The 17,482-nt window shown below is 42.2% G+C and overlaps 1 protein-coding gene across 1 annotated transcript in view; it reads left to right on the top strand.

Moving 5' to 3' along the window:
- The window catches only part of LOC311245576 (ELKS/Rab6-interacting/CAST family member 1-like), a 69,762-nt gene that overhangs the window by 11,051 nt on the left and 41,229 nt on the right, over positions 1-17,482 (top strand). Inside the window, exons 5-10 of the mRNA XM_084335469.1 lie at positions 584-711; positions 862-936; positions 2,684-2,839; positions 5,808-5,975; positions 10,154-10,321; positions 11,302-11,439. Coding sequence (XP_084191595.1) covers positions 584-711; positions 862-936; positions 2,684-2,839; positions 5,808-5,975; positions 10,154-10,321; positions 11,302-11,439 — 833 coding nt within the window. The remainder of the gene's footprint in view (positions 1-583; positions 712-861; positions 937-2,683; positions 2,840-5,807; positions 5,976-10,153; positions 10,322-11,301; positions 11,440-17,482) is intronic.

The following is a 17,482-nucleotide window of genomic DNA, read 5'->3' as shown; positions in this document are numbered from 1 at the left end:
TAGAGCGAGGAAAGGTCTGGGCAGTGCGAGACTAGTAGGGACCATTTTATTGGCAGATATTGAATATTTGGGCTGATTCCATATGGAAACAGATAAACTGTGTGATCATTATTTATGATCATCACACACATCCAGGAACATAATAGTTATGGTAACTAATTATTTATGATCATTTCACACAAACAGGAACACAGTAGGTATGGTAACAAATTATTTATGATCATCACACACATACAGGAACATAATAGTTATGGTAACTAATTATTTATGATCACACACAAACAGGAACACAGTAGGTATGGTAACTAATTATTTATGATCATCACAAACAAACAGGGACACAATAAATACAGTAACTAATTATTTTCGATTATCATACAGGGACACAATAGTTATGGTTACTAATTATTTATGATCATCACACACATACAGGAACACAATAGTTATAGTTACTAATTATTTATGATCATCATATACATACAGGAACACAATAGTTATGGTAACAAATTATTTATGATCATCATATACATACAGGGACACAATAGTTATGGTAACTCAAACATTTGTAATGGATTTATGCTAGGGCCTTCTGCCAAGGCCTCAGAGGAGGACCAGGAGCGGACCAGGAGGCTGGCTGACGCAGAGATGCACTGGCACCACCTCGAGAGTCTCCTGGAGCAGAGAGACAGAGAGATCGGAGCGCTAAGAGAGGTGAGAGCCAGAGAAAATAAAATACGAGTGCACATTTCCCGGGAGTTTTGCTTTTGAAGTCTTGACTTGACTTGTTATGAATTCCTCTTTCATCGTCTCCACCTGGGAGTCTTTCATGTCTGCTCTGCTCCTCCTGATCTCCCCCTACAGGAGCTTCACCGTCGGTACGAGGGCACTCCGGAGTCCCACAAGACCAAGGCTCTACAGACCATCATCGACATGAAGGTAAATGGATTAGATTAGATTAGATTAAAATGTAGTCATATACAATGTGGTGATTAAACTGGGTGTAAACTATATAAATTAGTACTAGAATAGAATAGACTTTATTGTCATTATTCTTGCTTACAATGAGATTAGGGACTCGAACTTAAGGTGCTGGTAAGAGAAAATAAGCATAAAATCACACAAGTAATAAAAAAGAAACATATTATTATCACAATACCATACAATAAGATACTATACACAAGTAATAAAATATACAATATACAACAATCACAGTAGTGGGTAGATAATTGCACTTGTGAATATTGCATTTGAAGGGTAGAATATTGCACTTGAAGTTGGGAGAAAATGACATTGAATGGTTATTAGGGTTGGGTACCTTTCACATTTGAACTGGTACCTGTGAATCGATACCGGTACCCAACGGTACCTTTTTTTCTGTACTTTAATGTAATCTACCTACCTCAGTTGTAAAAAAAGAAGAAAAAAAATCAAAACTTCAAATAATTTATTATCATTATCATTATTATTTATTTAGAACAATTTGTTAACACTTTGGTTGCCACTTGTTAACATGGTAAAACATGGTTGAATGCCACCACCCACTTCAATGATAGCGTTGTGAACGCCTAATCTCTGTCTTAAATTATGGCTATGTGTCTAATCTGCCCGTCGCTTATCAATGACTTGTTTGCAGTCAACATTGTCGAAACGGATTGTTTTTTAATCGGTTCATTTCCGTTTTATAGCATTTTGAAAAGCCCTCGTTTTTCAGGAAAATATATAGATTCCGTGATAAACGGCATTTACTGGAATATTCTGGAATACACAAAAAACATTGTCATTTTTCGGCCTATTTATGAATCGTTTTCAAATAAACGCTAGATTATCGATAGTATATGTGTACTTATGCACTCTAGAGAAGCGATCTGAAAAATATATTCTCTCATTTCCTGATCACACACACACACACACACACACACACACACACACACACACACACACACACACACACACACACACACACACACACACACACACACACACGGGGCACACGCTGATATCTCTGTGAAAATAGATCCGATTACCCCAAGACTGGTAAAATAAATTGCTTACCTCAGATCAGATGTTCTCCAAAAAGATTATTCCAATTCCAACAGTCGGCATGAACTAACGACAAAACGCGCCCGTGGCACTCAAAGTGTTAATATATACTGTATATAATATTGCAGCGAGTGTTTTCTGCATCTAGCTTTGTAAAGTGTAACAACACTTGCGACTGTTTTCGGCTTGCCATTGCCCCGACTGCTTAGTTGTTGAATCAAGTAAAATCCTAGGTAAGCGTGTATTGTGCGTGTGAACGTTGACGTGAACGTGCGGCACACTTCATAGGTTTAAAAAGATGTCAGTACCTCTGTAGTACCGATGTGATTGGGTCGGTACCCTTAATTCGGTTCGGTTCGGTACCCATCCCTGATGGTTATATATTGCATACTGGGTGTAGCTTTAATCAGATGTATACTGTCTCTATACCTGTATCACTGTACATTGTTAATACTACAACTCTGTACATACATCTGATTAGCACTATACTCAGTAGTACTAACTTACATATTTTATACCCAGTTTAAGCACCTGCACATTGTATATTACTATTGCACTTTACTGTTACATTTGCACTTTGGTTGGATGTCAAACCTCTTTTCCTTGTACTGTACTTGAATGTAATCTAATCTTCTGTAATCAGGATGCTAAAATCATCTCGATGGAGCGTGGTCTGAGGGACATGGAGGAGGAGCTCCTGATGCTGAAGTCCAACGGGCTGCTGAGCTGCGAGGAGCGGCAGGAGGAGATGAAGCAGATGGAGGTCTACCGCAGCCACACCAAGTTCATGAAGAACAAGGTCCGAGAGCCGCCAGGAACGGAATGTTGTTTGAACGGAAAAAAACTGCCTTTCCCCCCCCCCCCCTTTTTACAACAACACAGCCCCCCGGGGATAACCTGTGTCAGCTGTCGGTGTAAATGGTTTTGTGTTGATTGACCCGTAACCACGACGACCCCCCTCCCCTGAGGTCGAGAGCAGGTCCCTGTTGTTGTGACACAGATCCATCCTGGATCAGCTTTGTATAAACTGGTTTATGTTATGGTTTACTGCTTTGAAAGGCCCCGCTCTCTCTGGCTTTGGCTATTGTGACATAACGACAGGGTTGGAATGAAGTCGCACACTGTAAATAGTCGCGCAAGCCTTTTCATTTTTGGCGACCGAATGCATGAACTGGGCGTCATGTATTTATAAAGTGCTTTTATCCAAAGCGCTTTACAATTTGTTCCTCACACACCAACGGCAGAGGCAACCATGCAAGGTGCCAACCTGCTCATTGGGAGTGTCTTTCTCAAGGACACTTCGACACGCTGCACGAGAGGAGCAGGAATCGAACCAGGAACCTCCGGATTACCAGACGACTGCTCTACCTCCCGAGCCACTGTCGCCCCCCCCCCCCCATGTCATCTCGTAACGGTTTGACTTAAAATACCGGGGTGCCAGTCAGGTCGGGGCCTGGCGATCTTTGTAGTCAGTGTTTTGTCAAACCGTACAAAGAAGTAGAAGTAGAAGTAGAAGTCTTTATTTGTCATCAGATTAACACACACACACATGCGATGGGTGACCCACAGGAACACACACACACACACATGCGATGGGTGACCCACAGGAACACACACACACACACACACACACACACATGCACTGAGTCGCTGACAAAATGTTCTCTGCACCTCCCATTCCGTCGTCCTTCCCCCCCAAGGGCAGCCGGGAGCAGACGAGGGCTGCAGCGTGTGCTGTGCCCGGTGACCAATCCAAGTGCTCCTGTCATCTTAGCGATCTGCATGTTTTTACATTGGGTTTATCTTATCGGGAGGGGAAACCCTTGCGAGCACGGGGAGAACAAGCAAACTCCACAGAGAAAGGTCCGGGAGATACCCCACCTGGGTAACTGGCAACACGTCAACCTGGTCCCCAAGCGGGAATCGAACACAGGACCTTCTAGCTGTGAGGCGACAGTGTTAACCACTACAAAATACTTTGTATAAGTCTCATGAACCCTCTAAACATATGGCACCGTGTCTCGGTATAAACCAGTTCTACACTCGAAACAAATCACACAATCCCTTTAAATGCACAGTAGTATGTTTTCCAACAAGTAACACCGTTCCAGCAGAGCAAACGGTCCAAAAGAAACAATCCAATCCAAAATCTGTTCCAGGTTTTCCCAGAGCCCACAGGGAAGGGTCCCCTCCATGTTTTCTCTAAGGGAATACATTTATGAACACCAGCCTCATTATCACCAATTCACCTGGGATCTACCTGCGTTTGTGGCTTGGTGTTGTCGTGGAAATTACTTAGAACAAAGGATGAGCCGAGTTGAGTTATTAAAAAAATAACATAGTTTATTCATCTGTGGCCACAGTGAAAGTGATCAGTTTACAGAAAGACATGCATGTTTACACACAAGCGTCTGACCAGAAAGTGACAAAGATCTCTGGTCAGAACGTACATTAATACACAATTGAAATGACGTCCAGATATGACAGAAAGGATCAACAAAATGTGCCCCAAATAGGGAATAAATAACAAGACTGACTCAATAGTCTTTGTTATGGGGAGAGAAATAGCCTTGGCACGGCTCTACAGCTCCCACACTGAAGTTCTTAAAGAGACACACAGACTGTAGCCTAGTGTCTGGGCTGTTATACTAGTTGGCCTATATTAAACTAGTCAGGCTGTAAGACATAGAATATGTATTTTAACACAGATGTATAGATAACATTCCCATAACAGTGTAAATGGCCCGCAGACACAGACCGACTTGAGTCAATAACAGGGTATCTATCTGCGGGGTATTAAAAAGTTTTTAAAAGTATTAATTATCAATTTAAGGCCTTAAAAGGTATTAAAAAGTCTTACATTTAATTTGCACAGGTATATGAAATGTTTTTACCGGGGCTACCGGCTAGCTTGGTGCATCTGGCGAGAGCTTGTATGGAGCATGCGAGAATTAAAATTGTTTTCTTTTGGTAGTATGGTTGTGAAATTGGTATTACATTTAGCTCTAAGTGGTATTAAAAATTTCTTAAAAAAACCTGCAAATACCCTTTGTGTGAAAGGAATTTGCTGTAGGTTTATAAAAAAAAATACAAGAATAAAAGTGGAGTGGGCGGCTACGTGGCGTAGTGGGCAAGGCGCTCGCCACGAAATGCTGGAGACGGTGGGCTCGTCAGTTCGAGCCCAGCGCTCCACATTTGCTTTCAGTTTAGCTGGTCGTTCATACTAATACACATTGGCCGTATTAGGGGGTGGGAAACTGATGGGTGGGGATCGGGCGTTGTGGACAGCGACTCCTACAAGTCGGTTGGTGCGCCTGCGCAGTAGAATCAGGAAGTGTCGGGGGCAGCGTGAGCCTCCCACGCGTTACTCCTCGCCACTGAGAGATCGAGCTGCGCAGGTGAAAAGATGCGACTGCTGTTACCTCAAGTACCGGAGGGGACTTGTGCTATGTATGACTTAGTCCACATTGCAGCCGGCTTGTGGGAGGCAAGAAACAGCGTCCGTGACAGGGGAGGGTTGAATTGGATGATACGAAATTGGGATGGGAGAAAATATAGAAAATGGGAGAAAAAGTGGATAAAAAAAAAAAGAATAAAAGTGGAGCTTAATCGTCAATTAATTAACTTCACTTCAGAGGGAGATGAACCCTTGAGTTCTCATAGGATGAGCTCCGTCGCCTTCAATCAAAGAGCAGCTGAAACTTAAAAAGAAAAGATAATGCCTTCTCTTTCCTCAATTTGGTCTACATCTTACTCCTTCTTCTCAGATGGAACAGGTGAAGCAGGACTTGTCCAGGAAGGACACGGAGATGCTGGGTTTGCAGACCAAGCTGGAGACGCTCAACAACCAGTTCTCAGACAGCAAGCAGCACATCGAGGTCCTCAAGGAGTCGCTCACCGCCAAGGAGCAGCGAGCTGCTATCTTACAGACGGAGGTACCGTCTTTACTTGCACGTCCCCCGACGCAGGAGCCGTACAGCAGTATCTTGTTTTCTGGGTGTTGATTACCAGAATGCAAACACGCAGTAATGTTTAGAACCTACCTATCTTGCATTTTATTTTGTGATCAAATTAAATTGTTTTCATTTTTCATTTTTACATGTTACAAAACACAACACAATACAGCAACAACAACAATACACATGACATCACAGGACAGTACTTCAACAATAATAACCACAATAACGACAAGACAACTAGAAATAACAAAAACAACAAACGCAGAATACAAAAAACGAATTATATTATCACAGACACCACAAAAGACACTCCCACTTCCTCACCCCAGGACCCCTCAGGATCAACATCCTGACCACGCTTCGCCACTAGATCATGGCCTTTACCTTCTCTGCCATTGAGGCCCATAGTTCAATGCTGGATTTCCCAACTCCAATCACCCGAGCAGTGGAGATCTCCATGTGACATCCAAAAGTGTCAAGACCATTCAGGCCACATTCTGAATGCATTTTTCCATAGACAATACCATCATGGACATTGGGTTAAAAGTTCTCCGTAAGATATCCTGCCGAATTTTGTCAGGGGCCATACATTAAAAATCCAGTTCAGTGGATAGTATAATGAGAAAAAGAATAGACCCACACACTTTTGATCAAGATGGTTAATCACTCAAAACACTACATAATCCCCTTAATTTGGAATAATGTAAAAAAAAATTAAAATACAAATCAATAAGTTACTCATTATAAACCCTCTGGACCAATTGTAAAATTCGAGCTGATACTTTTCAATCAATGTCCTATGAAACATTCTGGTAACATTCTAACAAAATCTTAGATCAGGGCTTTGAAAGAATGAAAGACAATTCAGCCATTTGATGAAAGACTACACTCCCAGAATTCAATGTAATCAATGTCACTCCACACCAATTCACACCTGGTAACAAAGGCCCAGCTTCCAGTCTGAGGCCTTTGTTATTCCAATGACTGTCTTGTGACCCAAAGAGGCCCAGAGAGAGTTGTTGATAAAGCTAGTGTGACACACACACATAATAATAAACGTTTCCTTTCCACTAGTCTGAAGGAAGACATGTTATGGAAGCAAAACAAAGTTGCATCCCACATCTCACTTCTTTAAACTTTGAACCTGCATCTTTTTACTATTTTGTCTACTGTATTGTCTCTTTGTGAATGCAGTTAGCTTGCTTAAGTCTTAGACACTTCACTTTTTAACCTCTTATCGTTTCACTATACTTTGTTACATAATATGTTCTGTGTTCTGTGTATCTGTCCGCTTCGCCGTTAACACAGAATTCTCCAACATGATTGATAGCTGGCAAAGTTCATTTTCTACATGAACAACACAAATGTACAAAATAAACGTCCTTCCTGTTTTAGACTTCGCTCTTTTATTTTGAAACCCCCCGACTGGAAGTGTTATTGTTGTTATCGCTAGTTTCCAAAGGAGAGGCGAGAAACACAGTGGCTCACATGAGCTGCTCGCACACACACGCAGACACACTCTGCCTCCCCCCTCTCTCTCTCTCTGAATGAAATGGAATGCATTTAGGTATAACTCCGGAATCACATTTCAACCAAGTCACTAACGTTGCTTTCATGAGCCTACAGTGATCAAATAAATAAAACGTCCAACTCGCGCAACGACTTGGCAAAAAGTCGAGTCCTGTGGATATTATTGCGAGAGATAATTCATACATATTATGAAAGCCAATGTGTTGTTTAGAATCTGTCCAGTGCTACAAGCTGGAGGGGGGTAGCGACAGTCTGACAAGTCTCTGTGGGAGTCTAAACCCTATTCAAAGCACACACACCAGTTCTGTCTCTGAGTGTGTGTGTGTGCACGTGCGTCTATCACACACAACCTCGACCGGCGCGCAGGGAAACACACACGCATTTACACACATACAACCTCGACCGGCGCGCGGGGAAACACACACGCATTTACACACATACAACCTCGACCGGCACGCAGGGAAACACACGCATTTACACACACACAACCTCGACTGGCGCGCGGGGAAACACACACGCATTTACACACACACAACCTCGACCGCCGTGCAGGGCTGGTATGGGTCTTCTCCCGGAGCACTCGCATATCACTGTCAAAGTATCTTTGACTCCCACGCGCGCCCGTATTCCGATCCGTGCAATAATATTCACAGGGGTATATATTGTCATTTGAAACAAGTTACCAATGCATTGTCCCGTGGGATTATGCCCCCCTGCGGCGAAATTAATTATTATCCCCCTCTATCTCTCTATCTCTCTCTCTGTCTGCCAGTCGCAGACTGTGGGTGACTGTCACTCAAAGCGCTTATGGGCGGAGCCAAGCCAAAAACTGCTTGAAATCTTGAAGTGGAAAAATGCTGCTTTTGAATACTTGATTAGAAATACAAAACAATGAATTTTTTTTGAAAAAAACTTTACAGATGTGTTCCATAGCCTCACAGGAATTGTGTAAAGTTGCCCAAATAGTGAAAGGAATAGCAAGACATGTCCCCTTTAAATAAAACATTTATCATAAATTAATGATGTAGCCTATCTGCATCCGCTTGGCACTCGGCGCTCCATCTAATCAAGACGTCACCATCATTTTCGTACCAACCGTGCCCTTATTGGATTATTTATGTTGAAGAAACTGATGAGTTATATTCATTAACTCATTCACTGCCAGCCATTACCCTTATCCCGTTCTTACTGGGCCACGCTTTAAAGATAGACAGTGAAGGTAAGGGCTATATGATATCAATCCTGCGTTGATCCAACCATGTCTTCACTTCGATCGCAACATGTGTGTGTAACATTACTCCACAACGTATGCCGTTGGTGCCGATCAGAGCATTCAACAGCGCACCCGGTCATTAATAGAGAGTCGGTTTTTAATTGAATACAGGTCACTATTAGAGGATTTACGGTATATTCACCACGGTATAACACAGGAACGTATGGATGAAATTTTTTATTATTTTTCACATATTGAACGATAGATAGGTGATGTCAAATGGGCCATAGTATTGTATCCATAGCTATAATATAGAATATAGTTATAGCTCTACAAACAAGGTGACGCACTCCTATATTTTAAAGCGTGGCAGTGCTAGAATGGGACCCGTCTAATCCCCGGCGGTCAATGAGTTAAGGTGGAAAAGTTCCTCTCTGACTCAGATGTCATCATAGGAGTTGTTATGATGATTTTCAGCAGACTGACGGTCTCAGTAAAAGCCTCTTCTAGGTTGTTTTCATGGATGGATGTTAACGGTTACCTTTGCAAGCTGTTTGAGTTATAACAATATCTAGTGGCTTGGTGTGGACCCAGATGTTTGATTTACATTTTCTCCTACAAATGTAGGGTTTCAAACCTGTGCTCGAGTAAATAATCCACTTTGTTCATTTTCACTAGCTAGGTAGTTTACAGCAGCTGCCGTTAGCAATGAAAAGCTTCTTTGCCGACTGAAATCCGAAGCCAGCCAATCAACTTTGAAATACGAAATGACGTACACTTGGGGCTAGGGGCTCTGAGCCCCACTTGCCGTCAAATTGATGTGGTCTACTGTGAATGAGACAACACCCTGAACATGCACGCTTGGATTTTCCCACATACAGTACACACTGCATTGATAGAGAGGGGCTAGCCCCATTCATGCTATTTTAGACCTAACGATCGGGAGAATGACGCAATATGAAACAGCAAGGCAGAGAGATGACATGAACTAAAATACTAATAAAATGTATATGCAATTTAGTAAGATGCTATATCCATACATAATACATTTGAGCAAATAATAGGCACATTTTTAAGAATGAATTATTCTTTTTTTTGTGACACTAGTAGGTGGGGCTCTGCCCCACCTGCCCCTAATGACCAGTCACCACTGGCTGTAAGTCGAAGTAAAAGGATACACTGGGGAGGTAATCAAAACCTCTTAGGTCTTGAAACGCGCGAAGACCGGTCTTATCATAAACATCCCCCTATCTTGCATCTTGTGTTTTTAAAATATATTTAATGATTGGGGTCTAAAACGGCATCGATACATTTGAAAACCCAGCTGCATTGATTTGTAAACTTGGAAGAAAGATTCATTGATAAACAAAACATATATCTCAGCTGCTCCTCTCTGTCCTGTCCTGCTCAGGTGGACGCCCTGCGCCTGCGCCTGGAAGAGAAGGAGGCCACGCTGAATAAGAAGAGCAAGCAGATCCAGGAGGTGTCTGAGGAGAAGGGCACGCTCAACGGGGAGATCCACGACCTCAAGGACATGCTGGAGGTCAAGGAGCGCAAGGTCAACGTGCTCCAGAAGAAGGTAGACTCAACAGAAGAGACAAGCATTATACTTTAGACTAGAGTGCTTTAGACTAGGCCACTTTAGATCCAAGTGCTTTAGACTAGGACACTTTAGACTAGCATGATTTAGACTAGAGTGCTTTAGACTAGCATGATTTAGACTAGGACACTAGACTAGAGTGCTTTAGACTAGTATGCTTTAGACAAGGATACTTTAGACTAGCATGCTTTAGACTAGTATGCTTTAGTCTAGGGCACTTTAGAATAGCATGCTTTAGAATAGGATACTTTAGACTAGCATGCTTTAGATTAGGATACTTTAGACCAGCATGCTTTGCATCTTTAGACTAGCATGCTTTAGATTAGGATACTTTAGACTAGCACACTTTAGACTAGCACACTTTAGACTAGCACATTTTAGACTAGCACGCTTTAGATTAGGATACTTTAGACTAGCATGCTTTAGACTAGGATACTTTAGACTAGCATGCTTTAGACTAGGATGCTTTAGACTAGCATGCTTTAGACTAGGATACTTTAGACTAGCATGCTTTAGATATAGGATGCTTTAGACTAGCACACTTTAGACTAGCATGCTTTAAACTAGCACACTTTAGACTAGCACACATTAGACCATCACACTTTAGACTAGCACACTTTAGACTAGCATGCTTTAGACTAGTGTGCTTTAGACTGGCACACTTTAGACTAGCGTGCTTTAGACTGGCACACTTTAGACTAGCGTGCTTTAGACTAGGATACTTTAGACTAGCATGCTTTAGACTAGGATGCTTTAGACTAGCATGCTTTAGACTAGCACGCTTTAGACTAGCATGCTTTAGACTAGCAAGCTTTAGACTAGCACACTTTAGACTAGCACACTTTAGACTCCTACAAAGTAGTAGCCGTGTCCACAGTGAGTGATCTATGGACGTGCCGTGCAGCATGCTGTGCTTGGCCTCCCTCCTGGCTGACACTGTCTGTGTCTCATGTCTCCAGATAGAGAACCTGCAGGAGCAGCTGAGAGACAAGGAGAAGCAGATGAGCAGCCTGAAGGAGAGGGTCAAATCTCTGCAGGCAGACACCTCCAACACAGACACTGCTCTCACCACGCTGGAGGAATCTCTTGCGGAGAAGGTGTGTGTGTGTGTGTTAGGGCTGACCCCTATTAATCGATTAGTCGACTGGCCGTAGTCGACTGGCCAACCTCTTAGTCGAATATAATAAAAAATATATATAAACAAATATTAATATATTTTTAAATTTTAAATTTTTTATCCTTCTTTCCAAAAGAAAAGAGGCCTAGAAGCGTGGCTAACGCTAATGGCACGCATACCAGAGGCTAACTGCCTAAGAAAACAGGCACAGAGGCACTGAAAGAGGATTTCACCCATCTAATGAACACACTAGACGTACTAGACAAATATCAAGATGTATCCATCAGTGGACCAATTGCATGCTTTTTCAGAGCACAAGAAGCCTTCAGTCGACTCCTTCAGACATTAAGCACCCCCCACAGCCCAAATGGAATGATACAAAATAAAAATAATAAATAATAAAAAAAAGTTTAAAAATATTATATATATATATATATATATATTTTTTTTAGTCAACCAATAGTCTACTAACGGCAAATTTTGGCCAATCCTAGTCGACCATCCAAATCCTTAGTCGGGGACAGCCCTAGTGTGTGTGTTTGTGTGGGGGGGGGGTGCATGCTTGGTTGAGATGAGATTTGAAGTTGAAATGCTTGGTTCTGTATGGGCCTCCTGACATTGTGCTTCATACAGTAAAAAGTAAAAGGGGGCGACAGTGGCTCAGGAGGTAGAGCAGTGGTCTGGTAATCTGGAGGTTCCCGGTTCGATTCCCGCTCCTCCAAGGCAGCGTGTCGCAGTGCCCTTGAGCAAGACACTTAACCCTTAACTCATTGGCTGCCAGCTATTAGCCTTATTCTGTGGTAGCTACTGCCACGCTGTAAACCAGGGCTATTCAACTAAATTGTTCAGGGGGCCACATTGTCAGAAACCCAAGGGGCCAGGGGCCGGACTGCCACGGCGCCTCCCCGTGCTATGAATATATGTACACTTGACACAACACGCAACCACATTTTCACAACTTTTATTTAAAGGGGAACTATTTTACTATTTCTTTCACTATTTGGGCACTTTTACACAATTCCTGTGTGTTTATGGAACACCTCTGTAATTTTTTATTTTTTTTAATTCATTGTTTTGTATTTCTAATCAAGTCCTCAAAAACAGCATTTTTCTACCTCAAGATCTTAAGCCGTTTTGAGCCTCATGGGCTCCAACCACAGTGGGAACTGTGTGGAAACTCAGCTGATTATCATGCAGCGGTGTCTCTCTGACATCACAAATCAGCACATTTTCAGATGACTCAGTTCAGTGAGGGTGAATATTGTGAGAGGAGAATTGGAAGAATGCGCCAATATGAGAATTAGAGACATAGATCATATTAATATAAGTCCACATAGCTAGGAAACAATGCTAAACACTGAAAAAGGCCATTTATAAGATAGTTCCCCTTTAACTACATTGCAAAAGTAGTATACTTTTCAAAAAAAGTGCTTCATTTATGTGCCACATCTGCAACATCTCCTGCAAAAAGTGCTTCATTTATGACTGTGCAACAACTGCAACATCTCCTCTTCAACATTTCAATATAAAAATAAAATAAAAAACAATCAAGTGCATGATGTGCATCTGAACATTCTAACATCAACACTTGAACAAAAAAACACATTTATAGTGCAGCTGAGCTTATGAAAAAGTGCTTCATGTCTGTGCAACAACAGCAAATAACAGCATCTTATTAGCACTTATTGTCGACTCTTAACTCTCAAACATCAGGGGGGTGGGGGGCAGACAGGCCTAGCCTACATACACACATCTAATGAGAGCGATTGCACTTCTTTGACTGGGCAATGGCAGAGAAAGAGGGTTCATAGGAAGTGAGGGCTACCCGCAAACAGTGATGCAAATGCTCATTTGTCAAGGAGGCATGGTTGCTTGTTTTAATGGCATTCATGTGAGAGAAACTGGATTCACAGGTGTAGGTTGAGCCAAACATTGTTAGCACAGATATTGCCAGCATTTTTATTTTGGGGAATGTCTTGACATGAATACACTTTATCCAAAATGTTGTGGTGGATTCATTCTCAAGTGCCTGCTTCAGAGCAGATGATGCTTGCATGTCAATTATTTCAAGTTGCAGGAGACCTTCATCAATGTGAAGTGATGCAAGGAACTCTTGTCCTTTTGTGGAAATAGCAGCTACATTGGCAAATGGGTTGCTCACAAAATGCATCAATTCTCTGGACATGTCAAATTCATCAAATCGACTTGCAAAGTTTTCCCTCAATTTATCAATGAAATCTGTCATTAATTGAGTGACTTTTGGCTCAATTGTGCGTGTTAACGTTGACATGAAAAGAAAAAAGTAAATTTTTTTTTTTTTTTTTTTTTTATTATCATGTAATCTTTGAATAGCCCTGCTGTAAACGATGGGAGTTAGTCACCTTGTTTGTAGAGCTAAATCTATATTCTATATTATAGCCATGGATACAATACTATAGTCATTTGACATTGAGTTTCTTCCGGTCAAGATGCAAAAAAGAGATAATTGTTCCATCCATGCGTTCCCGTGTTATACCGTGGTGAATATAAGTATGGTTTTAGAGCGGTCTAGGGTAATTCATGAAATGCTTAGTTATGGCAGTATACGTCGATTCCAATGTAGACTTCGCCGTTTCTTGCCTGAACCCGCTATTGTTCCGAAATCAAATCTAGATCATAGCTATTATGTTCCATCATGAATGCATGAAAGGGGGGGGGGTTTCTGATTATTTGATTGTCAGTAACGGCATTCGCATTGAACACTAAAAACAGTTATCAGCCCGATTGGTGTGAAAGCATTGCAGGATCAAGCAAAAATGTACGTCAAATCGCCCTTACCTGTGGCCGGGAGTAATCCAAAAAGAATATTCCAATAGTTTGATCGCCATCTGCTATATCCAATGTCCATTTGCTCTACGGCATAATTCACCACAACATATGGATCGGAGATATTTGACAGGCTTCGATGGAACCGGGACAACTGTTCGCCTCGCCCAACAAGGGAAAATTAAACCTGAGACCTGGGGCCGTCCCACAGAGAAAGATTCAAGGGTAGAAAGGGTGCTCGATACCGCCGTCTAGCGTGATGCGGCCGGTATTGCACGGATTCCCCATGTTAACCCCGAGTCAGTGGGCCTGTAATGAATAAAATATAGAATAAAAGAAATAATGATCAAATAACGAGTATACTCGTCGTTGGCGTTCAACGATTGGCGGCCAATAACGAGTATAACGTTGTTGGCAGTGAATGAGTTAATTGCTCCGGATGAGCAGGTCGGCACCTTCCGCTGTCGGTGTGTGAATGTGAGTGAATGGGTGAATGTGAGGAACAAATTGTAAAGCGCTTTGGATTAAAATTAGGGATGTCCGATATTATCGGCCTACCGATATTATCGGCCGATATTGGCATTAAAATGTGATATCGGAAAATATCGGTATCGGTTTTCAAAAGAATATATATATATATATATATATATATATATTAATTTTTTTTTACATTTCTATAACCTTTATTTACCCAGGCAAGCAAGTAAGAACAAATTATTATTTTATTTATTGTCAAAGTATGCATAATGTTGTGTTAATTACACGACAAGAGATATGTAATGTTAATTACCTGAAATTATTCAGTTTGCATATATCGGCATCGGTTGATATCGGTTGATATCGGTATCGGAAATTAAGAGTTGGACAATATCGGTATATCGGTATCGGTAAAAAAGCCAATATCGAGCATCCCTAATTAAAATCGCTATATAAATGCTCCATTTACCATTTAAAAGAACACACTATACAAAATATACACTATACAAAACTAAAATGTACAAAATGCAAAAAAACGAAATGCAAAAATGAGGTAGAAGAAGAAGAACTCCCCTGGGTTCCTCTGGGCGTTCTCAGTGTCATCTGTAGCTTCTCTCTATGGAGCAGCTCCAGATTCTATACCTGATGACATTGCAAGTTTGAGTTTTAACTCAAGTTTAAGTTTTTGGATTTAGTTTTTCAGAGAGAGAGAGAGGTTCATGTCAGGTAATGTTTTTGTGACCGTCTCAGACCACAGGAATAACACGCGTGAGCGATTAAATTGCCCGTGGTTAAAGGCTGAAATGGATTTCCACACCGCTTCTTAATCTGCGGTGGCTGTGGGGCTAAATGAACATTGGTAGTTCTGCGTGACCTTCTTTCGCTAATCTCTCCTTGGCGCGAGAACAATGCCGCCCTCACACATCAAGGGGAGCACCGGGCTCAAGGCAAGGGGACCGACGGTGCTGCGTTGCCCTGCGCGTGGTGCATTGTGGAAGAGGGGCGCGTGGCGCATTTTGGGAGAGGTGCTTGTGGGGCATTGTGGGAGAGGTGCTCGTGGGGCATTGTGGGAGAGGTGCTCGTGGTGCATTGTGGGAGAGGTGCTCGTGGTGCATTGTGAGAGAGGTGCTCGTGGTGCATTGTGGGAGAGGTGCTCGTGGTGCATTGTGGGAGAGGGGCTTGTGGTGCATTTTGGGAGAGGTGCTCGTGGGGCATTGTGGGACAGGTGCTCGTGGTGCATTGTGGGAGAGGTGCTCGTGGTGCATTGTGGGAGAGGTGCTTGTGAGCTCTGCCGACTGCATTTTCACGTCCGGATATTCTCGAAGACACTCTGATGTCACGAGACCGCCGCCATCTTGGTATAGGGGGACCATACGGATTTCTACCATCAAATGCATGCGTTGAGGTCCGTTTTTATTACATGTTTTATCACATTCTTGTTCATTTCATAACATTTTCATACGATTTGTTTTGAAAATATTGAGGCCAACATAGCATTTCACTATTTCGAAAGCCTTTCTGGTGATTCTAAGGCGAGATATGAGTCAAAGATCTCCCCCTGATTGACTTGACATAATGTCCATACAAAACACCTGCAGACATGGCCATCTCTCGAATACCCAAATTGAAGCTGCTGTGTTACGTTTTGTACTAATAACAAACACAGAAATCCAAATCGCAAGTTTTATATAATACCAGCTGATGCATCACGGAGGAAAAGGTGGCTGGTGGCTAACGTTCGGCTAACTCGCTCTGTGTTGTGGTCATGGTAGCTACATGCTAAGCTAACGTTAATTACATAATATCGAACCGATAGGAGCTTATCTTATCTAATCTTACGTGGTGGTACCACGTGTGCCACTACCCGATCAAACATCCACGTAAGATTAGATAAGATAAGCTCCTATCGGTTCGATATTATGTAATTAACGTTAGCTTAGCATGTAGCTACCACGACCACAACACAGAGTGAGTTAGCCGAACGTTAGCCACCAGCCACTTTTTCCTCCGTGATGGTATAAAACTTGTGATTTGGATTTCTGTTTTTGTCATTAGTACAACGCGTAACACAGCAGCTCTTTGGCATGGTGAAGGACTGAAGAAAATTCCGCTTGATAGTCTTTAATTTGCCGCTTTAACGATCAGTTTCTGCACTAAATGAATCGTACACAATGTACCAGGCGGGGCAGTTTCCCCCCACGCTGCAGTTGCCTAGCAACAACAGACAGGAAGTTGACTTCGAGAATTAATGACGCTTTAGTCCATTAGTCAAGTAATCGGTCATCGGGGTCTTAACTAATTGAGCGCCAAACACAAGATATCTCGTTTCTGAGAGCTAACGCTTGAGCACCAAAAATGAGATCTCTCGTTTCTGGTTCCTTTTTTTCTATTTTCTTATTCTAAACACTCGTGTGGGCCTTTGAGTGTGGCTGGAACCGGCAATGATGATTGAATCCCGACAGGTGGCAGTATCGCCTACCTATGAACTGCATGGGCTGAGAGCAACCAAATCACTATAGGGATCACTAGGGCACTCTCAGCAGTGGCATGGCAGCACTGAGCAAACTACAGCAATCTAACGTTAGACATTGGCGATCGCCTAGAGCGAACTATTGGATATTATGAAGAAGAGAAAATGGATTATATGGATGATGATTATGGATGATAAGGTGCGTTTCCACCAGACTATGTTGGACTCAGCACTTCTGGTAAATCATAAAAATACTATAGTCAAACCGGCC

The sequence above is a fragment of the Notolepis coatsorum genome, assembly GCF_963971535.1.
Source record: "Notolepis coatsorum genome assembly, chromosome: 18".
Taxonomy (NCBI): Eukaryota; Metazoa; Chordata; class Actinopteri; order Aulopiformes; family Paralepididae; genus Notolepis; species Notolepis coatsorum.
Note: the sequence above shows the minus strand (reverse complement) of the source record. Positions and strands in the feature narration are given on the sequence as shown.